General features: G+C 41.0%; 1 protein-coding gene across 1 annotated transcript; it reads left to right on the forward strand.

The window, feature by feature from the left end:
* The first annotated feature begins 5,086 nt into the window (after window positions 1-5,086).
* On the forward strand, window positions 5,087-25,884 carry LOC131697836 (palmitoyltransferase ZDHHC9-like). The gene is made up of 9 exons (XM_058989365.1): window positions 5,087-6,225; window positions 13,432-13,592; window positions 16,028-16,186; window positions 16,714-16,851; window positions 17,927-17,973; window positions 18,576-18,680; window positions 20,949-21,052; window positions 22,233-22,326; window positions 22,772-25,884. The coding sequence occupies exons 1-9, from the start codon at window positions 6,059-6,061 to the stop codon at window positions 22,961-22,963; spliced, it is 1,167 nt and encodes a 388-aa protein (XP_058845348.1). The 5' UTR covers window positions 5,087-6,058; the 3' UTR covers window positions 22,964-25,884.

Here is a 25,884-nt window from a genome sequence, read left to right on the forward strand (position 1 = left end):
TAAAGATGCCGTGCCTATTTCAACAGCTAAACTTTATTGACAAGAATAGCTGTCGAATTGCCGTGGTCAGCATTGACGGACGTCATAGCATGCAAATTGATATGCAAATAACTCACATTTCCCAGCCAAGATAAAAAAAAAAGAAAAAAAAAAAATCAAGTTAAACATTAAACGTAAATGAAAATATAATTGAACGCAGAATGGTCGTGTTTAGTTAAACTGAAGGGCATGAGTGTAGTGATTTTTGTTATTGTTATAATTTACAGATGTCATATTTCAATTGATAGTAGTACTTTGTACACAGTTAGTTACCCATACAACAGAAATAGAGAATTGTTATGGAAGAACTACACCAGCTAGACACCAGGTGGCAGTCGTTTCTGTCTCATTGCACGCTGTCGCTCAGTGCAGACATGCTGGTGCTGAGTAAATATTACCTGAACAATAAAATATCCATTCAGCCTTCTCTCGGATTTTCAACATTTGCATAGGATGACCAGCTTTCAAAATCTATACAAAAACACCACACAGCCTGATCTGATCATCGCTGTGCATTTCAAGAACTTGATTCTGTTTAGAGCTGCATTTCTTATGAAAGGGGCCTGCAATAAAAGGAGCAGGTCAGTCTGATCCTCTTTAAGGTGTGTGATCTCTGATTCTAATTGTGTTGTTGACATGCTAGGACAGGGATGGAAGTAAGACTCCTTACTGCACAGCAGTTTCACCCATGCCAGGTTATGAGCTTGATTAGCCACAGTGTATAGGTAACAAGCTCAGGAATGGATCAGACTGCTATGCACTGGGAGTTTTATTTCCATTCCTGTAGGGCATTTGGTAACTAACATGTATAGCACAAAGGACAGACCTCCCCATTGGAATGAACACTTTTGAATCACTGAATACAGTTCATGTAACATCTCGTTCACAGGGCTGTCATTTCTGACTAATTTACACCATGTGAATAGATAAAGGTACATTGTATGCACAATTTGGAGTTATTATTATTATTATTATTATTATTATTATTATTATTATTATTATTATTATTATTATTATTGTGCAGTAAAATAGGGAGCAGATAAGTTAAAGTGCATTAAAGGCAGAGTGCTATATAGACCAGAAGGGAAGAGTTGAGTTTTCCAGGTGTTTTCTGAAGAGGTGTGTCTTGAGGAGGCGCCGGAAGGTGGTCAGGGACTGGGCAGTCCTGACATCCGTAGGAAGGTCGTTCCACCACTGCGGGGCGAGGGTGGAGAAGGAGCGGGCTCTGGAGGCAGGGGAGCGTAGAGGAGGTACAGCCAGTCTTCTAGTGCAGGCGGAGCGGAGAGGCTTAAAAATGTCCCCAACGACTAGCTGTTTGAAAAGTTGCTATAGAATATTACCAGGAGGTTTTATAGTGTTACATGGGCTTCAGCAACATTCTTTTTCCAATACAGCTGATCAAGTGATTGAAGTTGAAAGGCAATACGCTGTTAATTCCAAAGAGACTGTCAGTCACGCATTCTGAGATGTTAACAAGTTGTGAGAATGTGTCCTATTTACATATGGTGCCTTGTCAGTGAAAATGACAACATTTGTTTAAATGGTAACTGGAAGTATCAGCACTTTACACCCCTTTGGAGAGTAAATGAAAAATCTGTAGCTATTCAATTGATCTAACAGTGGCAGATCTTAACACCAAAGAAAGTGACTAGCACTGTGAGAGGTATTTGTCATTGGACAGTGTAATGATTTCAGTTGTGCTGAGATCAGACACACTTTAGATCAATTGCATACACCCCCATGAGAATATCCTCAAATTAATCCAGCATGCATTGAACCGCCTTCTACGGAATCTGCTTGCAAATGGATAACATTAAACAAAAGGTCCGGACAAATCAATTACAGTGATGTGTTTAAAACTTTGCTGCTCCCCCCACCCACTGCTCAAGATAGAACCAAGTCTAAATCAATGAGACCCACTTAGCCAGAACAGGAACGCTGTTTGCTCTGCTGAATCCCTGCCAATAGCTGCTTGGAAAAGTATGAACTTGCGTAGATCCCTGTCTCTTTCTCCCCAGTGTGAGAAAAATAATAAACAGCAGAGCACTGCAGCGCATTCTCAGACATTAGCATTTAGCTTGAATTCAGTGGTTTATTTTAAAAAGCACACGTCAAATGGCCGATGCTTCAAATACCTCTGTGTGTTTCGGTTGATATGAAGGCTTATTTGGTAATAATGGTCAGGGTTTCACTTTTCTAAAGGCACGGTTCATGCTGCTCTCCATGGTGACTGGGAGAAAGGGAAGTATGTCATCTCCTTCATGGAGACTGTGCCAAGTTGGCATTTCAGACACTGTCTGGGAATGGTTTGACTCTTACTGTATATATTGATTATAAGTGACATCCCCATCGGACCCTATTAGTGGCATCTGCACTTCTAATTTCACTGAGAGTGAAGATCTGCACTCAATGACAAAGCATTCAAATTGTTTAACCCACAACAGGTTCTATACAAACAGATTAAGTATGTTAATATCTCTGCTTTTTATTTAGCTTGAATGACTGATGATATATTTCTAAGTGTTCGATGGCTGCATCTAATCAGGATGAGAATGTACTTTCTCTTGCCTCTGTATGACAGACCCGCCACCCTGACACAGCAAAGAGGGAGCGAGGAGAAATACACGCTCAGCTTGATTACAGGTAGCCACCAAACACTCATGCAAACACGTTTGATTTCACTGGGCCAATGCACCTCCGAACCCGGCGATGGGCAGTATGAGGTTCTGCAGGGCTCTGTCCTCGCTCCCTTGCTCTTCAGCGCGAACATGCTATCTCTTGGGACGATCATTAGCAGGTATAATCACTGATACGCTACCCATTTTTCTTTTAAAGCAGATGGTGGTCTCCAAGCTGTCACAGTGTCTTAGTGAGATTAATTCATGGGTGAGTGCAAATTGGCTAAAAATAAATCCAAGAAAGACTGAGGGGCTGTGTTGGAGGGATCAGTATCATTTAGCACAGTCTTCCTCAGGGAAGATTTCTTTTGATGGTCATCTTTTTACCTAACCCACAACTGGGGATTGATATACACCCTAACTATATTAGCTCTGTTATCTTATCCTTAAAGGAGAAATCTAAGGCCATATTAACTATTACAAAATAGCTTAATAATTGATAGCTATATTTAAATGATCTTCCTTTGTTAATAGTAACTCATTCAGCTCCACACCTCACCACAAGGTCTGCGGGGTTGCTACAGGGTAGTATATTGCCATTTTGTTTTCACTATTTGTAGGTCTTGTGTCCCATGGGTTTTAAACACAGCTTCTGATTCAGAAATAACTTGATACCCTTTCCTTGCCCCTGTTGCCTTTCCTCGACCTCTAACCTCACAGAAAAGGAAAAGGACAGTATCACGACATCACAGAGGGACACACAGACATACATGCAGATGGAAATGTCACCTTGGAAACAGTTAAAATGATCAGATACACATGCATGTGCACAAGAAAGACAGACACCTGAAGAGTGGTATTGTTTATTTATGCATTTTTAAATTGCACAATATTTTATATAATTGGGCAGAATCCCACTTGGTATAAGACTATAGCACAGTTAGGGAAATTGTTTATGGTATTATGGACTGTTTAAAGAAAAAATATATATTGTAAGTGAGTACAATATAAATTTACGATGGTAAAGGTTATTTTAAGAAACGCTAGGCCTAATAAAAATATGTGACCCTTGTAAAACTTTACTGTGGTATATTCATGATGCATGTAAGCACGTAACAGAATGTAATGAAGTAGGCGATAAACAGCAGCGGGGTATAGAACAGGATGGAGCAGACATGATACAGTCTGGTAAAACGTGCATGGGAAACCTAACAACGATACAAACATATACAGTACAGTATGCACGTCCATGCAGGGTGATCAGAAACTTAGCAGGTGAAGGTGGGCAACACAAGATTCTCGGAGCTCCCATCCCTGATCAGATAGGGGGCTGTGATAGTGCCGCTAACTGCTGAGATCAAATGTGCAACACTTGATGACAGGCGCTGTTAGTAACCAGGTTAGGAATGGGTTTTCTCCACAGCAGCATTAGTTGAATGACCACCTTGATAATCGCCCTGTATTTTCCTTTTGATAGTATGAGCAGCTTGACTGACTGCATGTCTGACAGGGGTGCTATAGCACAGAAATAATGAACCTGCAGTTTTATGGTCGAACCTTGGCAAGCTCTGACAAGCCATAAATAAGCCGAGGCCGTCCACAGCAGATTTAAATAGATACGATCCCTTATGGAAATGCATAGTAGCCAGGTCTCTGCTGGTTTGTGAGTCATTTCTCAGTGTTTCCGCTGGGGGTGAAGGGGAGAATATCTGCTTTTTTTTCCTCCAGTGTAAATCTTAGAGGCAGGCGATGGTTTAGATATTAATCAGATGTCTGTGGTACTTTCCCCACAGCCCATGAGGCCTAAATAGAATATTGCCAAGGGGGGGTTACAGAGCATTATTACAGACTCACTCTATACTTCTGCCTAGAGTAATGTGCAAATTGAGAATAATATAAACCACAGGCGTTGTGGCAGGGAGCGCTAAAACTACATACTGTAAGATTCGGGTATATCTATATATACAATATATATATATATATATATATATATATATATATATATATATATATATATATATATATATATTATTAGTGTTTTTCTGCTTTCTAATCTTTTAAATTATATTTCTACAATTCTTTATAAAATAATTACACACACACACACACACACACACACACACACACACACACACAGATATATGATTTATTTATTTATTTTACCCTGTTCAATATTTACATGTACATGAATAGGTGTTATATATTGTTTTACAGTATTATATAACAATACAATACTACAGATTTCTTATTGTTATTGTTATTAGTAGTATTGTTATTGGTATCGTTGCTGTTGTTTTGTATGGCGTGTGTTGCCCATGTCCCTTGTGATAAGAGTTTATAGAAATGTTAACCATGTCTTTTGTTCATTGCTGTCGTTTATTTTCAGTGCAGTGATTGCAGGGTGTGCTGCGCCTTTAAAGAAGGGCTCTTTGACTCCTACTAGGCGTGTTTTCTTGCCATTGATGAAGCACACTCACGGAGCTTGCGGGGAGAGTCACAAGGAAGAGTGGGGAAATAAATAAGGTTAACGCTCGCCGTGTCCAGAAATCATCCTCACTTTAGCACGACAGTCACACCTCAAACAAGAGGACCATTACAAAATTAAAAAAAAAAGAAACACGCATATATCTTCATCCCCGCGATTGAGAAAGGTGAAAGGAAGACGCGTCGGCATGAGAAAAAATCAATTGCAATAAAACGAACTGAATGCATTCCCGAGGACCTTCGTGTGAAGACAGAAGAATTGTGTGTGGTTTTTTTTCTGAATAGGTGGTGAAAAATCTGAATTTGCTGCGCAAGGACTGGATGTTATCGAGATTTTAATAAGGGGATGTGTACAGCAAGTGTGGATTGTGGAAAAAACAAAAGACCACTCGGGTTGGAAAAAATGGATTTCTATGAATAAACGTGTCTCTTAAATGATATGATCCGAATTAAATGGTGGAATTTCGAAAATATATCGAAACATTTACCACAGGATTAAACCTGATTTAAAAGATACAGATGCATGTATTTTAAGTAACAACTAAAATATCCTAAAGGGTAAAAAAAACCAATATGCAACCATAAAGCCAAGGATTGTGAAAGACCAGAGCAGCGTGAATAATCTATTTACCAGCAGTGCTCCAGTGGAAGGAAATATATATATATATCTGTATATTTAAAGAAGACATTGCAGAAGGATTATTGTTTGTTTGTTTGTTTAAATATGAAAAAACAATATATGATTTGGCTGTTAAGGTGACAGACAAGTGGAATGTGAAACCCTGGCGTTGGGACAAGCACAGTACAGTCGTGGTAAAAAAATTAAAGGAACATTTGACGTGACTCAAATACATTTAAAATACTTTATTAAAAAAAAAGGGGAAAAAGAAACAAACAGTTCACACAAAGGCAAGAAAATGTCAGCCATAATGGTATCTAAGAAGGTGTTACGAAAATGGGAAAAGCTCCCTGGGAAAAACACATTTTGCTGTGACGGGAGGGTCATGATGGCACGGCAGAAAGGCGTGTTTTATCTAACCTTGTTTCTCATCGTCGGGACCTGCGCGCTGTTCTTCGCATTCGAGTAAGTAGAATCGAATATTATTCAAGTAAGCCACTGTATTTAATACTTAATTAAAAAAAAAATCGTGATAGCCTTGTGTGGTGAGGGGCGTCACCCCTGGCAACGCTAATTTGATGTATGGCAGGTACTGATTGATCTCTTTCTTTGTCTATGGTAATGCATGTATTTTTTATATCTTTAGCATAGCTACTGTACATGCGGTATGTATGACGTTGCTGTTGCGAACTCATAATATAATCCACCCTGTGACGCCACAGTTTATGACGTTGTGCAACAGTTTTGTCAAAACAAAAAACAAAATACTACCTATCTGGAAAACGCTGTATAATCACCCTTTTCCATCTATTCATGAAGTTCCCATTGAAGCCAGATTTAGCTTTGCCAGATTTGGCATTGCATTTGTTTATAAGTCTAGTTTATACCGCGTTTCTTGTTCGTCAGTGCGTTTTAATTTCGTTTCACCGTAAGGAATTGATAACGTGTCTGTGGTATACACCCTTTGTGATATGTCACTCCACTTCCCCTAGGCATTTACATACAATTCAAACAGCAGGGGGTGGAGAGTTTAGCACTTTTGTCTAAAATGAGGGTTTTGTAAAGCATTCTGCAGGGCTCTGCTGTGGGTATAAACACATTTCAAGCAGATTTAGTGCTATGTTGATTAATTGCTTTTCAGCAGGATAATGTAAGACCAGATGGGTCAAAGGTCATGGATATGGAGGTACTATATGAGTTCATTGGCTACCAGGCGACAGCAGGGATGGAAATAAGACTGCCATTGCTTAGCAGTTTGAGTCGCTCCTGGTTTCAGTATGGGTTTAGTAATGCACACCTGAACTTGCTATCTATAAACTGTGACAAATCAAGTTTGTAATAAAACCTCAAATGGGTGAAACTAATATGCAATAGGAGTCTTATTTCCGTGCCTGGAAAGTTGGGTATATGTTTTGTGTATTAGAAACAGCAAATCTGCCTCCTTTACTGGAACAAATGGAGAGCCCCAGTGTAGGAGACTCTGGGGACAAAGGTAGTATCAGCCAGTCCCTTCATTCGGGCTCATAGCCCAGGGTACAGTGCATTAGAATCCTCTCTATGTGGAACACAGCGCTAACAGGCTCACAGGGGCTGGTGATCAAAGAATTCATTGTTGTTTTGGGGATGAGTTTAATTAGTGCTCTTGGAAGCTGCCGCGCTGACATCAGTAGAGACTGAAGTCCCTTGCAGCTGTAGCAGGATTTACCTTGGGGCTCTGTCTAATTGCCTCAGTCCTGCCCCTCGGAAAGCTGTCCTTTGTGGCTCCAGTGCAGTTGATGCATCGTGTCCATTAACTCAGTGGCCAATCAGGGACTACTTGTACAGTAACGACAGCTTTCTGGTAGATTGCGCAGTAAATGTGAAGAGCCGCACTGCTGTCGGGTTTTTCGGTCAGCAGTGCTTTACTGGACCATGTCTTCAAACCAGTGGAATTCCCTTTCTAACAGAGAGAGAGTTTGTATGATGTTTGCAATCGTTCTGTATGATGTTTGCAATCGTTCTATTTGAATGTCAAGCAGTGTTAAGATTGGCTTGGTGATTTAACTCATGCCTTGTTGTAAATTGCTTTAATCTGGTTTACACGGTCCAGTCTCTATCTGTGTGAAAGCCTTGGCTGTTTTAAACAACTAACACCTTCTAAAATGAGTGCTAGATGACTGAAGTGCAGTTTGTCATCTAGGAGGGTAAAACCACATTGAGGTCCCTCTTTATGCACCTCTAATTGAGCTGATTTGCATGAAGTCCCAACTGGCAGCCGTGTTTGGAATAAACAAATTGGGATTGTGAAGGGATCTGCTGATCTGAGATTTGCAGATGAACTTCCGTAAGGCTCGAGAGCATAACATTAAAAAGCAGCACCAAATGGAAACAATAAAAATATGAATAGAGGCTTCTAGTCTTTACTTTGGCATAGGTGTGTGATTTATACCTTCTCCAGTACGGTTCAGAAACTACATGTAGCTGCCAACATGTTTTCTTAGAGGGTGGTTGCAATTGGAGTTTTCCTATTCACTCCACATTCTCTCTACAAATGCAATTAGCTTATCTAACATTTATATCTTTTTTTTGTAAGGATTGCTCGAGAGATGGGGCCTCGGTACCCTTTCATACTGGCTTCTTTCAGCCTGTGTCGTATGATCACAGGTTCTTACCCTCTCTGGCTGCTTTTGAAGGTTTTGAACTGTTTCTTCAATGAACTCATCCTTTGTTTCGCACTTCCCTAGCAGCGAAGCGGTTAACAGAGAAGCAGCCGAGTCCTGGAAGTTGCACGGCGAAGGGCAGTGTGTCACCCTGTCTCCCCGAGGAAATGATTTTTAAATCGGGTTGCGGTAATCTGCAAGCAGAGCGTGTCTTTGTGTGTGTCAGCACCGTTCTATTAGATTAGGGTCAGCAGGGTGCAGGAGAGCCAGCAGCACCGGGGACAGGAATGCTCGATCTGTCACTCTTTTCAATATTACCTGTTTTGAGATGAGGGGAGATGGGACCTGGTTATCTAACCCTGCAGTCAGAGGGCAGCAGGGTGGAAGAACAGTGATTACATATAAAAACACATCAGGATACGCTTTTCTGACCGAAGCAAGTAAAACCTTATGCATGAAAATCCCACACACAAGCTGTCTTTTCAATCTGTGTGCATCAGAACGCATTGAGGTTTGCACGTCTTGTTTTCCTCTGCATATGAAAGTGCACTAAAGCTCTTTAGTCTAAACTAATTTCATGCAAGCCAGTAGAAATCCTGTCCACTACCAATTCAAAATCAAACAGCCCTGAGCACTGGAAGTGAGGCGACGGTCTAAGATCTGCATAGTGCCATCTAGTACCAAGTCCATTGCACACCGAATTGAAGGATCACTCAATTACTGTACAAAGTATTTATTAAACACACACTTTTATTGCACCTTGCGCACCAAGTCCGCAACTGTAATACAAGAGTAATGCCTTGATTTCTGGAATCCGAATAATTTCGATTCAAATAGTTTTTACTTGTTTAAAAAATATAAATATATATTTACTCCTGTTTATCCTTCAGTGTACTGGGTAGAATATTCACATGACTGGCTATTATATCAGTTGCATAGTGACTAACAGACAAGAAATTAAATATTGTCTATCAGAGAAGTCTTTTAAATCTGGTACTTGCCTGTTTAGTTTTCACACACTATGAATGAGTTAAGTTTAGTAGGTAAGTATGGCACCTGTATTGGATTCAATTTATGGCACAGCTCTTTTTGCTAGTTACTAGTTTCCAAACTTGAACATGTTGCTGTTTAAATCCAACTGTGCACTGCCAAAGGACAGCATGTGCTGCATGCAGATTTGTAAAACTGGTGTTCTCAGCACAAACCGGCCGCAGCTGTTTAGAGCAGCGATTTTAATAAGCAGCAGATTTGAAGTAATTAAGCTTTGTTTGCACTAGCAATTTGCCAATTTTTGTTTATATAAAAAAAAAGACGGAAAGAAACTTAGACTTGGCTACAGATGGACCCCACAGCCTCCTATGCTAGACCAACGTTGTCATTTTTGTTGGTTGAATTTATGCAATATGGAACTGATCCACATCAACTCATTTAGCACTGTAATGAATCATGTCGCTTTATTGCAACTGTGGCAGCCACTGGCATTCCATTATTTACTATGATGATTTCCACAAAACGTGCTTGAATTGCTTGTGTTCTGCTTTCCTCTACCCCTGACGGAATGCTAATTCATTCATTAGTTTTGTGTCTCGCGCTCAGCAGCGATGGGTCTTGTTTATTACCGGCTGAGTCACAGCATTGCTCGGCTGCTCTAGCTGTATATTCTGTCTGACGCACAGAAACAGTCAGGTCTCTTGTGGCTCCTGCCCTCCCTGGCTCTCCACCCCTGCTGACAGCTCCTACAAGAAACGCCAATGTGACTGCCCAGCCCCTCTGTAATAATTCTCTGGCCTGAATCTGTCTCCTTGCATGGTGAGACAGATGAGGCTGCCAAGCAGGCAGGAAGGGAAGCCGTTCAGTTGGCTGATGCAGAGCGACTCTTAAGGAAGCTGTAGTGCCAACCGTTTATTTTTGCCTCGACTGCAGTACTACAGTGCTTCCTTGTTATACGTTTAAAATGCAGATTCATGGCTCCCATGAGCCCCATGTGCCATTTGCATTCTATATAAGATGGAATACAGATAGTCTCTTCACTGCAGCTCCCTGCAATGTAATAAACAGGTAGCACTCTTACCATTTCAGCAGTCGTTTACATTCCCAACTGCTTTCTGTTATTTTGGTTGGCTGTGGTTAAATGACTCCCAATTCATAAAGGCTTTTTTTAGGATCTCTATTGTCTGCTAATCCCTGTGATCACACACCTACAGTCGGTGGTTGAGCAGCATTGAATGGTGCTGTACCTCTCGGCCTTATCCAGGTAAATAGCCCTGTGCCTGTTACAAAAATGTAACCATAGCAACATTAATAGAACCCTCACAAAGGCTGCAGACCAGCTCAGAAACGACCTGCTGATGAAGTTTACAGGGTAGAAGTGCCTTTTAGGGAAGCATCGCCTTTATAACAGTGTCCTGGGGCGATGGGGGCATTATTTTATTACACACAAGGGCGACCGTTACCATAAAATGCCTAATACAGTACCTAATTGACATTGCATTAACTACTTCATGGGTGAAAAAACATGGGTGAAAAAGTGTTTATTATCCAGTTATTTGTGTCCTTGATCATCATGTATGACTGTTTCTGTTTTCAATAATTTCTGCCCTGTTTAATCGGCATGTTTGACCTTTTTGGGGGCAGTCTTTGAGCAAACCTGAACAAGGTGGAATTCGGATTAAATCAAGATTTAAAAAACCCAAATAGTGGGTTATTAAGCAGATACAAAATAATATATTTAATGCAAATTCAGTCATTAAAACCTGTAAGAATAATCTGGGACTTTATTACAAATTCTGTGCTCGAATATTTAAACTAAGATGCATATTGGAAGGGCAGTTGAATTTCACTTGAAGAAGCCTTTCTTACACTCTTGTGCAAAGCTGCCGTGTGCTCCTGCACCTGTCCGATTCAGCCCAAACAGAAACCACTGTTGGCACTCCTATTAAAATGAACCACTGTGAGAGAGAGGTGAAACGAGTTTTAGAAGCAAGGTTATGTATTAACTACCACGGCACGCATTTTGTTTAGGGTCATCTGTTGTGAAAACAAGTCTATTTTTTCTCCTGAATTTCTAAACAAAAATGGGCATAGCTGTAGAACGACAGGCCAAACGCACACTTTAAACATAACTTAACAGTAATGGATAATGCTCTTATTAAGAAAGATAAGGTGGAAGTGTCAGAAGTGATCGCACTTGCTATCAGAATGTTTACTGTAGTGGGCATTATGAAAACAGCACACAGGAGAAGCTGTAAGCGGTGTGGCACAGTGGTCTCGAACAAGCAATCGCTCAAACAGAACATTTCATGTGTTTGAAAGAATGTTGCAGAGTTTTACACTGTCCCGTCTTTCTGAATCGGGTAAAGAGCATGGCTCGTCTTTTTTACACGTATGTCCACAAATGTAATACTATAAATATGTAATATTTGAAAGTGAAAGTCATCCCAACACTAGATCCAGGTATGCACAGTGCCCTGAGAACACTATATAGAGGAATGGAGATCCCTAGACTAAAACCTTATTATTATTATTAATATTATTATTATTATTATTATTATTATTATTATTATTATTATTTTCCTTGTCAGTAATGTACAGTATGATCAGAATCGATTTTATTGAAGATGAAAACAGCATGCTTTTGAGCACCATCGAGCCCTTGCACTAATAGCTGCACACGGTTGCCGGACTTGTCCAGCAGCATTCTGCAGCACTTAACTCAACAAGTTGCCCAGCCTCACTGGGGTTTCTGGGAAGCGCTGGGCTTTGTAACTCATTTACCGTCAGTGTGGTAACTGGAATTACCTGAAAAAGCAAGGCCTGTACTTTACCTTCCCTTTCAGAAGCAGTGATGCTGAAATCCTTTAGTTCAGCATTTTTTTTTTTTCCTGCAACGAGTTTTTCTTCGCTGCCAGGATCCAGGGTGAGCTGGACGAGAGCCAAAACCGAAGCTCTGACACAGACAGGGATTCGTCTGAAGGCCACAGTCAAGGATATTTTAGGCATTTGTCCTGGCTGTTTTCTTGTGTCTGGTTTGCATGCATGTGGAATGTGATTTCTGTTTCACAGGGTGTCTGTCAAACCCATTCTGTAAATGTAAACGCTCTACAAAACATCCGGATGACAAATATTGGCAAAATACATTTTCACAACAATATTAAGAACCTATAAAAACTGATGGACTGAAACTACGAGTTTAATAAGATACGCCTGCGCTTGTTATCTATACACTGTGGCTAATCAAGCTCATGTTAAAACCTGGAATGGATGAAACTGCAATGCAATTGGAGTATTATTTCCATCCTTGAAAAAAAAAAATTATAACAAATCGAGGTCCCTTTTAATCAGGGAGAAATGATACTGTGGATAATATGGAATTGGTTTGACCCTCCCCCCCCCCCCCCCCCCCTCCATTTCAGTAGGTACATTCAGAGGGGAGCTGCACCTGTATCCTTTTATATTCTGTTTCCTTTCCTCCAGTTGGGAAGCCTAGTGGGCTCTTGTTGTGTTTCCAGGAACAGTGGGTGTCACCCGTGCAGGGGGCAGCTTTGCCCCTGCGCAATGCTGATTGGCATGACGGCTACCCGTCTGGCATGCAGTGGGTGACTGGGACCGGTCCAAGCAACCTGCAAAGGCACCATCTGTCTGCCGCTTCTAGCTAGAGAATCGCCTGCTCTGCCAGTACTTGCTGCTGCTATGCAATTAACATTGAAGGATCTGATTTCAGCAGAGCAAAAAGGCATTTTTTTTTTTATTGTTAAGGTGGAGCAGTACTTTTCAAATCAAAATTAAAGGTGCTGTATTGGGTTGTGTATAACAAGTAGATTGTTTAAATACTGGCTTTGAACTAGCAGGATACGAAGGTGTTAGTGTTGCTTAATTCAGTGTCTCTAAGGAAAGTGAATTCCCTAATTAAGTTGAGTATGAATATACACTAATGTTACAGTGCAAATGAGGAGTGTTGATGGTGTTCTCCTGTGTATTGCATGGGCTGGTTTCAAGCTGTTTCTCTCTCTCTCTCTCTCTCTCCTGTTTTCAGGTGTCCATACCTGGCAGTTCACCTGTCCCCTGCCATCCCCGTCTTTGCCATCGTCCTGTTCTTCTTTGTCATGGCAACGCTGCTGCGCACCAGCTTCAGTGACCCGGGGGTGCTGCCCAGAGCCTTGCCCGATGAGGCCACCTTCATCGAGATGGAGATCGGTAAGCAAGTCCTCCGAGGAGGGCGGGTTCATCTGATGCAGTTTCATTTACACTGAGCTAGTGGGAGCTGCTGTTGTCGACTCCCTCGCAATATAATGTGTGCACTTCTTCATGGATGGCAACAAGAGGAAACAGATTGGCAGGTACAGGTAATGCACAGGTAACGCTCCACAGAATCACACCATCTCCATGGGTTGTGCAGCTGGGGCCCATCTCCTCTGGGAAGCTGTGTACAATAGGCCAAGGGTCTGTTTTAGGAGTTGATCATTTACAGGTTGCTGACTTGCTGATCAGCAAAAACACAGGGGGGTTAGTCACGTAGTGTGTTTATAGCAAGAGATTTTAATTATGTCTTCAGTCCTTATTTTAGGGGTGTTCACTTGTGCAAGGCTTCAAGTCGTTGTCCTGAAAGCTCCCTATTGCTGCGCACTGAACCATTGTTTCTGCAATCTCTAACAAGAGCACTGCTGAGATGACTGCTGGCTTGGGCCTCTGTTTGTATGTGGTGTGCAGCCCGCGAATGAAGTGTAAATACAGAGTACCCTTCAAGTGTCCCCCACTGAGAGCCACAGCATGAAGGAAATGCAGAATGCAAGTGGGGAAACGGCTTGTGCAGGTTTTCTCTTGTGCACTGTGCCTCTAGCAGGCGGGTGATGCAAACCATTTCATTGCATTCCGCTGAATGATAACGACAAACAGGATGGAGTGATGCTGTTTTGATTTCATTCCGAGGGAGCTGGTTGTGAGCTCGTTTTGACTTCTTGCTAGAGTGTGTCATGAATTTGAGTAAGATAACCCCCCTCTGCAGGAACATTGGATTCCCAAGTGTAACACTTGGTTCTTTTGGAGTATATCTTCCCAAGAGCACTGTTTATTTGTAGTGCTGTTGTGATATCGTGAGCTTTAACTTTTCAGAACAAGATGCCATTTAGGAAATAAAAAAAGGATATTCCTTGTTATCCAGGAATGTTGTTGTTGTCCAGTAAACTGTGTTCTTCTACCTACGTCCTTGTTTTAAATAACCCTAAAAACAAACTACAATCTTAAGGAAAGAGTGAATTGAGCTGTTTTAGTTGTTCATACTTGGGGTAGCTGCTTACTGAGCAGGAGGAAGTAGACACAGGCCTGACTGACGGTTGCTATGGCGACGGGCAGTGGGGCGGGGATGGAATGTCCAAACAAGCTTCCTGGATGGGCTGCAAGGGCACAGGGAACAGCCTGTGCTGAAAACAGTGTTTTCTCCTGCTATTGCTGCTGCTCCATTCTACTGTGCTTAATGTCCTGCTTACCACCCAGAATAATAGCAGTGTTTATACTGAGAACAGATGACTGGCTGTGTATGTAGTACATTCTGATGGAGAAATACATGCCCATCAATTATTATTATTGTGTGAGTCTAATTTTATATATATATATATATATATATATATATATATATATATATATATATATATATATATGTATGTGTGTATATATATATATGTGTGTATATATATATATATGTGTGTGTGTGTATATATATATGTATATATATGTATGTGTGTGTATATATATATATATATATATATATATATATATATATATATATATATATATATATATATATATATATAGTGTGTGTGTGTGTGTGTGTGTGTGTGTGTTACGTTTTCACATGGAAATATAACCCTATGGCTTGGGGTTCAGAGCAGATAATTACAATCCCTAACCTGAACCCCATAGCAGTTCCTATTATGAACCCCACCCCAACAGGGTTAGACTACATTTTGAGAGCCTACTCTAATATGTCTACTGTTTACCTTTGTGTGAAATGAGAAGTACATTTGATGGTTGTGGTGGTTATCTATGGTGGTCATAACACTGAACAGTACTTGCCTGGTAAATATGTCATGTGTTCAGTTCTACCGACAGCAGAGCTTGGGCAAACAATAATTTGAGTCATTCAAGGTGACAGTGTTATAGTTTTGCATGAATGTCTGCAGTGACGTAACTGCTAATCAAATTGTACCTATGGATTAGCAGAATGTAAAGCATGCTTGTGTTATTATGAGTCCGGCCCATCCCTGAAGCCCTGTGAGTACAGAGTGCAGCTAAAGTTAAAAGACTTCCTGGAATTTCTGTGTTAAGACATGGTTGTGAAACACCTGTTGGGAAAGTTATTTTTCCTTCTAATCATTCAAATATTTAGCAATCAAATGTGACTGGAGAGGCCCAACTTGAAGTGGTGAAATGCATCATGAATGCATCTTCGGTACCACTTTTAAGTTTTCCTAAAAGAAAACACACTGATAATATTTCCATTCCTTATGAAATTTGTAACATTGACGTGAAAATGGTACACATTTAATACTCATGTAAAACAAACAAACCATTTTACCAGAGCAGATGTCTTCCTGTTGGCTGAACCGTGTTTTGTTTGTGTGTCTTTCTTACAGAAGCAGCCAATGGGAACGTCCCAGCTGGCCAGCGCCCGCCTCCCCGGATCAGAAACGTTCAAATCAATAACCAGATTGTGAAGCTCAAGTACTGCTACACCTGCAAGATCTTCCGTCCGCCCCGCGCCTCCCACTGCGGGATCTGTGATAACTGTGTCGGTGAGTCGTGGCTTTCAGAGCCGGCCCGCCTCCGTCACGGGCCTGGAACCCGGAGAACCGGTTTCTTCTACTGCTGCTGTGCATGTATTGTAGTCAGCTGTCACAATCTGGAGTGACACCATTCCTAATCCTCTGAAGCAACCAAAATAGTTTTTTAGGTAGTCTGTTGTTGTACATTGTCTCTGGGATTTGTTTCCCCCTGTGGCCAAAAGCTGAATAGCAGCCCTCTTTGTTTCTAACCTGGATAATCCAGATTGTCATTGTGACTTTGCATTTGTCATCAAATTTACAACAAATGCAGCCATTTTATAGTATTGTTTTACTTCCCCAGTGACTCATTCCTCATCTGTTCATTGGTTGTGCCTTTTAACCCTTTCATTAAAAAAAGGAGTTTTGGACATATGTTGTTCATTGATATTTGTTTTTCAATTTCTTTCCATTGCTTTATATGGTGGGTGGCATCCTCATATGAGATCATTATGCATTTATGTCTCCCATACTAACTTTTAAAGTTTTGTGTTTGTCAGAGCGTTTTGATCACCACTGCCCATGGGTGGGAAACTGCGTTGGGAAGAGGAACTACCGCTACTTCTACCTGTTCACACTCTCGCTGTCCCTCCTCACCATCTACATCTTCACCTTCGACATCGTCCACGTGGTGCTGCGTGAGTACAGGGCTCCTTTAACGACTGTGTCATGAATAAATCTGCAAGCAAATACATTGTGGGCAGAGGCACTACAGACTGATGTGCTAAAAAACAGAGTCTGAATTCAGTTCCCTTGCCCTTTCTTTTATGTAAAGTTCAATAAAAAAAATAAAAAACACATGTGGCATTAAATATACTGTAACACAGGGCTGACGCCAAGGGGGGGCCTTAGGGGGTTCAGATCCCAAATCATTAATAAGTAAATCTGAACACAAAAGTGAAACTATAGTATGCGTTATTTCTGGAAGATTTCCGAGGTTGTATATAGCTTTGTGAATTATTTGACTTGGATCACCTACCGCCAGCCCCCCCCCCCCTCCCCCAGCGTACACTCTACCGCCAGGCCTGCTATAACAGGAAGCAGGTGCTTTGAAACCACTTATTTGCATTGCAGGTAAATAAAGAAAAGCTAAACCACAGTTCACCATAGATACCTATCGAACCCAAGGGAAGTAAATGGACGAGCTCAACAGCAGCTGATAAGAGCAGCTCCTTCAGCAGTGCATGTGTTTAGAAGTCCTGCAGCCAGGAGTTGCTCCACCATTGTACTCCAGACCTTTCTGTGTTGATCCACATCTGAATCAAACCGTTTTTGGCTCTGTATGAGTCTGTCTGTTATTCAAGACATTTATTTTTAGTTTACGCTAATTATTTTATGGCCTGTATTCTTAATTTAGACACATGTTCCTTGCAATTAATCTGCAACCCCAATCTGCATATCTCTGAATCGCTGGACATCACAGTCTCTTGAGAAGGAATAGATTGGGATTGAAACTGTGGGTGTGCCTGCCTGCCTGCCCTTGTTAAAGTTGACCATGGTATTTTTGCACAGTATTTTTGCAGTTTTCCCATGGTTATGCTGTGCATTTACCATAGTTTACACTTGTGTGCCATGTTTAGTAATATGCTTTACCATACCCCCCTATTCTTTACAATGTTTTACCATGCATTGCCTATGCTTTATTACACTTTGCTATGCTTTTACTATGGTGCACTTGCATCACTAAATGATTGCACTCTGCTTGTTTTTCAGGCTCGGTGGATTCTGGGTTTGTCAACACCCTCAAAGACACCCCTGGAACATATCCTTTAACAGATGGATATGTGTAATAAATCCCTTTTATTAGAGGGCTTTGCTGTGCTTGCAGGTTTGAGACAGATCGTGAAAGAGGCTGTGTTGTTCCCTTGCATGCTTTAAGCTGTCCTGCCAGAAGGCCCTTCTATTCTCCAGCTATATTGATTTTCCTATTTGGCACAAAAACCAGAAAACTTTGTCTATGTTGTGTCTGGTTCCAAGCTCTGTAAATAGCGGAGGGGGAGGGGGGGGTCGTTACTAGTGCTTTAGCCAAAGAGGAGGGGGGTGGAGAAACTGTAGTTTTTGTGACCTAGATGCATGTCCCAAAGTCATGACCTTGACCACATCTCCTCTGGTGATTTTAAGCCAGCAGAAGTATTTAACATTCCTGTCACAGGAAAAAGAGCCGTCTTGATATTCGGCCAAGAGCAGGTTGTTGGTTTGGGGTTTAATTGTGATTTTGAAGGTTAGGATTAGGGTTATGTGCGGATGTTCCTGAAACGTTTGCGTCCAGACCAATTGAGCTACATCCACTGTTCTGTAGGACTTGTTTTTGCTTTTCCCAGATCCTAATGCTTTTAATGACTGTTTCCCTTAACTGCCCCCCACTGTCCTGGAGGTCGTGGTCTGCTTCTTCACACTGTGGTCTGTGGTGGGACTCACAGGCTTTCATACCTACCTGGTGTCGCTCAATCAAACCACCAACGAAGACGTGAGTGCTTTCAATTCTGCTGATGAAACCTCTTGTCTGTTTTACTGTTGGCACGATACAATGCCTAGTAATGGTTCTGTTTCCTAATGTAATATTGATCACACTAGTCCCATACAAATGCTTTACATGCAATTGGTATCTGAAACAATGCAAGAGTACTATAGGGCCCATTCCATGAAAAAGTAGCATTTGTTACAATGGGCAAGTAATCGGTTTCATGCTTTATTTTAAGGGGCACTTTTGCAGTTAACTGTCTGGAACTAGCTTACTAACAAACGTTACTGTAGTGAACACATAGTGAAAACTGCATGACACTATGATCGACCCATCCCCACGTTAGTCTGATACATACCTGTCAACATTGAGTTTTCAAAATAAGGGAGCTTTTGTAAACTTAAATCTTAGTGGCCTGAATTGAAGTGAATACCTACATAAGACGAAGGCATACAACTATTCCTGGTAGACTGATACGCTGCTCCTTCAGATTGCTTTTAGAAAAGAAAAATATCAAACAGAAAAACAACCATGCCATGCTTTCCAATCCGATTCTCTCTTGGCCCCGGTGGTTCTTATTGTACTGTGGTTGCAGGTGGTTGATTTGGCAGCAGCCAATGCTTTGTAAACCGGTCCACTGCAGTTGATTTTGCACGATCGCAAATCATACACAGTTGGCGTTGTTACTTTCATTACACAACACACCGAAGGCTGAGTTTGGTGCTGCACACTGATCTCGTCAATCAAAGGACGAGCTGTGGCACCTACTTTATAACAAGAAAAAAAACCTCTAAATTCAAAACAAATATTAAAAAAAAGCCAAAATATTGCAACGTTATTCATTACACTGCACACATGAGCGTCACTGGCTTTTTGGTGTTTTTGTAATCTCTTGCGCTTACCAGAAACATCGGTCTTGCTCCCATGTCCCACTGTTAAAATCAGTCTTGCATAGTTTACAGAAAGTCTGCCTTTTTCCAACGTTGTTTAGGATTATGTGAGAATATGTTGTTGCCCAACGATGCTTGAAATTGCAGTAACCACAGACCACAAAATACGGGAGAACATCTGACCCAGGAGAAGTGTCCAAAAAAAACAGGGACGTCCCGGCAAATAAGGGAGAGTTGACAAGTCTGCTGATGTCATTAACTCAGCGGTGTAACAAACACTACAGTACTGTCTGTTAAATACTGTTTGGGCTCTCAATATTGATGTTCCTTGGTTAAGATTGATAGGACTTTGCCCTGAAGGTTTCTATTGTTAATAAGGGAAATAATTAGGAACGGGAAAACACACATTGTGCAAATATTACCCCCTCCCCCTCCTTGTGTGTGTGTTTGTTCAGCTCTCCTGTCCAGCTCTTGTGACTCTATTAATAGATCAATCAATAGCTGCCTGTATTCCTGCAGTTAGCATGGCCCAACTCTGAAGGTAACGCTGGACTAAAGGGCACCTTCAGATGGTCACAGCTCTAATACACCTTAAAGGAATTAACAGTAACGAATAAACTTCACTTCATCCATTGTTCCTATGCCAATCAGATTCTGTGGTCTAAACCATTAGATAACTGCTAATCCTAAAATCATAACTTTTACAGAGGTAATAAATGTTTTTTTACAGTAATACATGGTTTGTAAATGACCACTGCACTACGTCAAGGCAACATAAGCTAGTCCAAGATACATTAAGTTCTACTCCAGGTCTGTGCAACCAGCCCCTTTTATATAATGCTTACGCTGTGGCCTTGTGTGCTCCAGACTACTCTAACAACGTCAGGAACAGAATGTAAAATATTAAGAAATATCTTCAAGCACAAAAACAATTGTAGTGTTTTACAATACCTGAGACCGCTCGATCGTTGGTCTCATCATACTACAAGTTAGTTGCTTTGTCTTGATGTGCTTCACAGTCAGTTTTCTGGCAGGAGTTGCCCAAGGTGTCTGGTGTTCTTGCTTAATTAAAAAATAATTGTAAAGCCTTGCTGTTCATTGAAAACCAAATGTTTGGCTCGGCCTCTCTTCCAGCTGAACACAGCAGCCACTGTGTGCTGTTTGAAGTAAATACACGGATTGCAATCGAGAGCCACTGCACTAAATTCAGCCTGAAGCACTGCTTAATAACTAACTCTAATGAGCTTGTGTTCTTGTTGGATCGTAAATGAAGACAGTTGAAATAATAATAGTAATACAATTGCGTGATCTTTTTAATGCTTGTTCTCTTCACTGCATTTCATTGCTGCTGTTTGCTATTGCAAGGCTCTGCTTGCTCTTTCAGATTAAAGGCTCGTGGTCAGGGAAGAACCGGGTGCAGAACCCCTACAGCCACCGAAACATCATGAAGAACTGCTGTGAGGTGCTGTGCGGGCCAATGCATCCCAGGTAAGGGAGTCTGAAACATCATGAAGAACTGCTGTGAGGTGCTGTGCGGGCCAATGCACCCCAGGTAAGGGAGTCTGAAACATCATGAAGAACTGCTGTGAGGTGCTGTGCGGGCCAGTGCACCCCAGGTAAGGGAGTCTGGAACATCATGAAGAACTGCTGTGAGGTGCTGTGCGGGCCAGTGCACCCCAGGTAAGGGAGTCTGAAACATCATGAAGAACTGCTGTGAGGTGCTGTGTGGGCCAGTGCACCCCAGGTAAGGGAGTCTGAAACGCTTGGTCTGTCTGTGGTATTGCCCGGTCTCATTCCTGTGTCTGGTATGGCTGCAGTGGAAGATGTACCTTCTGTAGTGAGTCTGAACCAGCTCAGTAATACACTTGGTATGGGGCTGTTGGAAAACAAGAGGAACTCTGCTTTACTTTGGTATTAGAGCTTAGGGCTCTAACCTTTTTTTTTTTTTTTTGAGCCGACTCCATTCAGTTCAACTTTTGGAAAAGTGTTGATTGTAAAACAAGATCACTTTAGTTTTTTCTCCCATAGCTTGACTGAGATTATGATTCTCTTTCATTGATAATGTAACGAAAAGGCAGTTCCTTAATTGCAATTCAAACCAAACGCAAACAGCGAGTGAAGTTACATTGATTTTAATTAAATCGTAATTAAGAGGAAACTATTATTTGCAAAACAAGTTAAGATTTTTGCAACGAGTCATTAAGATTTCAAATCCAGGAAAAGGAATTTAACTGAACTCGCTTTTTGTGTTTGTCTTGAATTAAAAATAAGAGCTGCCTTTTTTTTTCTTTTTTTTTAGTACATTGTCAATGAAACAGAATCATAGTCTCATTCAAGTTACGGGAGAAGAAACAAAAGTGGTCTTGTTTCACGATTAATGCTTTTCCAAGAGTTTAATTAAGAAACAGAGTCGGCTCAATATAACTTTATAGGGACATCACATGAAGAGCCCTATATATGCTATAACAATTGAGAGGCTTATGAAAAATAAATATGATCGGGGATTTCATCATATCATAGCATATTATATCTTATGGTTAATACATGCATTGTCTCAAGACTTTAAATTTTCTTTGTATGTTTGGGATGGGTATTTTGAAATGCCTTGATTGTCCAGTAATCTATTACTGCAACTTGAACTTTCTTTCTTTCTTTCTTTCTTTCTTAGTGCTCTGGACCGGCGTGGGGAATTGATAGAGTTGGCCTTGGCCCCTGTCCCAATACCAGCCTCCAAGAACAATAAGGAGAACCCACAAACTACTGTAAGTGAGCCCGGGCTGTCCGTCACAGTGAAGAGCATGGTTGTTTGCTTGACTGGGTTCAGGGACTGCACAGCAGTGTCACCCATGCCAGGTTTTACTACGAGCTTGATTAGCCACATTGTATAAGTAACAAGCTAGGTGTGCCTTTAGTAAAACCAGGAATGGATCAGACTACTATGCAATGGGAGTTTTATTGCCATCCCTGCGTGTTGATCTACCTAATATTTCAACACCTGACGGTTATTAAAAAGAAATCACTTGGTCGTGGGAGAGATTTTATGACTGATTTTTGTAGTTAAAACAAGGAGACACATTTGTCCTAGCTTCACATACGGTAACCTGGGGGCAGAGCGGAGGTTGTACGCGGGAATTTCTGGCAGTTATTTTCAGACAATAGACCATACTACGCAGGCCTGCTAATCTAATATGTGTTCCTTCTCTGCAGAAAACCACGGCACCGCTGATTCCCAACGAGCACACCCCTGATGATGTGAAGTCCAGCATAGCGCCGGAGACGGAGGGGGACGTGGAAGAAAAGCTGTCCCCTTTGGAAAACAAGCCCCTTCCCAGCGAGCCGCCCACACCGCCCCCAGCAGACCCGGCAGAGACCACCGCGGTGCTGGAGGAGGCCTTCTAACAGCAGGCTGGGCTTGGCCAGTCTCTAAAAGGGCAGGAATGCCCTGAACGATTTCTCCTGCAGTATTAAACAATAACGATACATTCTGTGGAAGTGAACGTACACACGAAAAAAAAAAAAACTCTGCCTTTTAACGGGAAACCGAAGAACTCTTGTGAGTCTCGTCTTCTCATTCCACCCGATCGGCCAGTCCCCGTCACTCAGTGGGGTCTTGCATTCCTGCTTATCCTCTCGGTGCATTGCGCAGGTTTCTATGTCATTGAGATATAATGAAGGTGTGTTTTTTTTTTTAGTCAAGTTGGGGGCCCGACAGTTGTTTTGGGATAGATTGAAGGATATGACCTCATAGGCTAAATGAAACTCCATCCATGCACGGGACACAAAAACTCCAAACCCTTTCAAAGGCAGAAGATATCCTGACAGCTTTGCAGACAACTGCTAGTCGATGGCTTGTTCTGAAGTGTTGTTGCTGTTAATTATTTCTGTTTGTTTGTCTTATTTGATCTGTTTACTTTATTGAGATATGTGGTGAAATCAGGTTTACTCTTAATATGAATTTATACAAAAAAAAAAAAAAAATTAAAAACATACCTGACATGAAGTACAGTACTTGGTCATCTGCTCCTAGAAAAGTCTTGTTAAGAAAACTTAATGAAATACCTGAATCACTGTTTGCACAGAATAAGATTACATTTTGAAAGCAGTGATGGGAGTGCATGGCATAGTGCCACAGTAGCACCTCTTGTAAGTTCATTAATGAAGGCGATGTGTTTTATAGAGAAAGTCACCTTGGAGAGCACATCCAGTCTCCTTAAAGTAGCACGATGGTGTCTTTCAATACTTTCCAATGATAACTGTGTTGCTGTAACATGTATTGATATTTTTATTGGACTTGTAAGAAGATTACCCTCATTTTCTTCTTTCCCTTATGCAAAACCATTAAGGTATTTGACAGCTGTGGCACTATGTGTGCATTTTATTTTATTTTGGTCAACTCTTTGACTTCCAATCCTGATATCTGTGTGGTTTGTAGCTTGCTTGGTTATGGACAATAGGGTTTGTGTTTTAGTGTTGTAATTGTGGAGGTTACTTTTCATAGTTTTCATTGCAATACTGTACAATGTTTTGCTACATAACTACGATGGGCTGGTTTGTTTTGTGTTTGCTGTTTCACTCCTCTGCAAAGTTGAAGGACAACAGCAAAAAAACAAGGACTTTAGCCTTATTACATTTCTGTATTCTAATCCTGAAGGGCCAATTTAGCATTTTCACTCCCAAGTTTTGTTGGATCCTATTGGTGCCAAGAGTATGCTATTCATGTAATCAGAGCACCAGCATTGTTGCAGAAGGGAGCATTAACAAGGAGGGTTTTGTTTTGAGTGTATGTTCTATGTTTGTACCTGTGCCTTATTTGAAGCTGCACTATCCCATGTTTCACACAGTTAGAACATTTCTGAAGAAGCCTCTGCACTTCAATCCAGGGGTGGTTTGGAACTCCCTCGGAGAACATTTCTTTGGTGGCAGCATGACCTCGATATTAAAAGCCATTTTTTGTCGCAGAGGGAAGGGATGTAAAATCTATAGTGTAGATCTGGGCAAACAATAAATGTGGAATTTTGTTGCATGCTACACATAACGGTTTTAAAAAAAAAAATAAAGAAATAAATAAATCAGACCTCTCCGGGCAGGAAATGCTGAGCTATCTGTAATCTGGGTGGAATGCAGCCTGAATAATGTGCTGTTTAGAGAACAGGTTTAATTGTCTTTTGTCCTCGTACTGAACCGAAAAAAGATTTGCAAGACTGGCTCTGGGCCATTCCTAGCAGCGTTATTTTTGTCAAGCAAGGTTAAAAATGGTGTACAAGTCAATGTTGCTACATTCTTAGTTTATCTTAGTTATTTGATAAATGAACTGTTTTGCTAGAAACCAGCTGTGTATTGAGACAGCGGTTTAACGTGACAAAGGGACTTTCCAAGTAAAGGTTAATTGAACATCACAAGGGTTTTTGTTCCTGTGAGTGTTGTGGTGACCTTTTAGCGGGGTTACCTGCACGTATCCTATTGCGTATAATTAGACCAGTAATCACGTTTGGGATGGGGGATCGATTACATGAACCGGAGAGCCTCATTTCTGTCTGTGAGACAGAGTTTGTTTCCATCTGCATCAGCCCAAGATCATATCAGTTTGAACTGAGGGAGGGTCAATTTTCATCACACTTAAATCCTAGGACAGTATTTTCAGATAGTGGAAGCAGAGTTTAAATTACCAAAATGAGTACATAATTTCAAAAAACAAAAAGACAATCCGATTAAATACTGAAGCTGTTTTGGAGGCTGCAGCTAAGATTTCATTGCTTTTCTGGGAGACAGAAGGTTTGGATATTAACTGGGCAATAATTAACACTGTTACCAAGTAATGTAATGTTTTATTTCCCTACCTTAAAAACCAAACCCTAAGCCTTATTACCAGGTATCTTCAGGAATATTGAAAACTGCTCCCATAACTCTAGTTAGTTTTTGCTCAGTTAATAAAAAGAGTGGCCTATTTGGCCACTGGCAACTCTTCTAGTGTGAATAGTGTGCACCCTCTAAAGCCATCCCTCTAGGATGAACCCTATACCTCAGGATTTTTTGTTCCAGGTGTAGAATATACGTGCTAGTGACCAAAATCAAGTCTTGATGCAAACAATTCAAGGGTTTGTAATTATTCTTTTTGTTATTTATAATTAAAGCAAATGAGAGAGAGAGAGAGAGAGAAAAATCACTTGTATAATTTACCTTCACTTTGCTTTGTAATAACACTGTGATTATGTATACAATTAATATTTTTTATTTACAGCTCACTTGCATTTTAATTTTTGTTTTTTAAATGAAGGATTCATTTCATTGATGTGTGTTTAAATAATTAAAAGAAGAAAATA

This window comes from Acipenser ruthenus, chromosome 16 (assembly GCF_902713425.1).
Source record: "Acipenser ruthenus chromosome 16, fAciRut3.2 maternal haplotype, whole genome shotgun sequence".
Lineage (NCBI taxonomy): Eukaryota > Metazoa > Chordata > Actinopteri > Acipenseriformes > Acipenseridae > Acipenser > Acipenser ruthenus.

Bases quoted from the DNA above. Each gene is read 5' to 3' on its own strand.
- LOC131697836 (XM_058989365.1), top strand. From the start codon at position 6,059: ATGTCAGCCATAATGGTATCTAAGAAGGTGTTACGAAAATGGGAAAAG. The intron at 17,974-18,575 runs ACATATCCTTTA...TAACTGCCCCCC, and splicing joins CCCTCAAAGACACCCCTGGA to ACTGTCCTGGAGGTCGTGGT. The intron at 18,681-20,948 runs GTGAGTGCTTTC...TTGCTCTTTCAG, and splicing joins ATCAAACCACCAACGAAGAC to ATTAAAGGCTCGTGGTCAGG.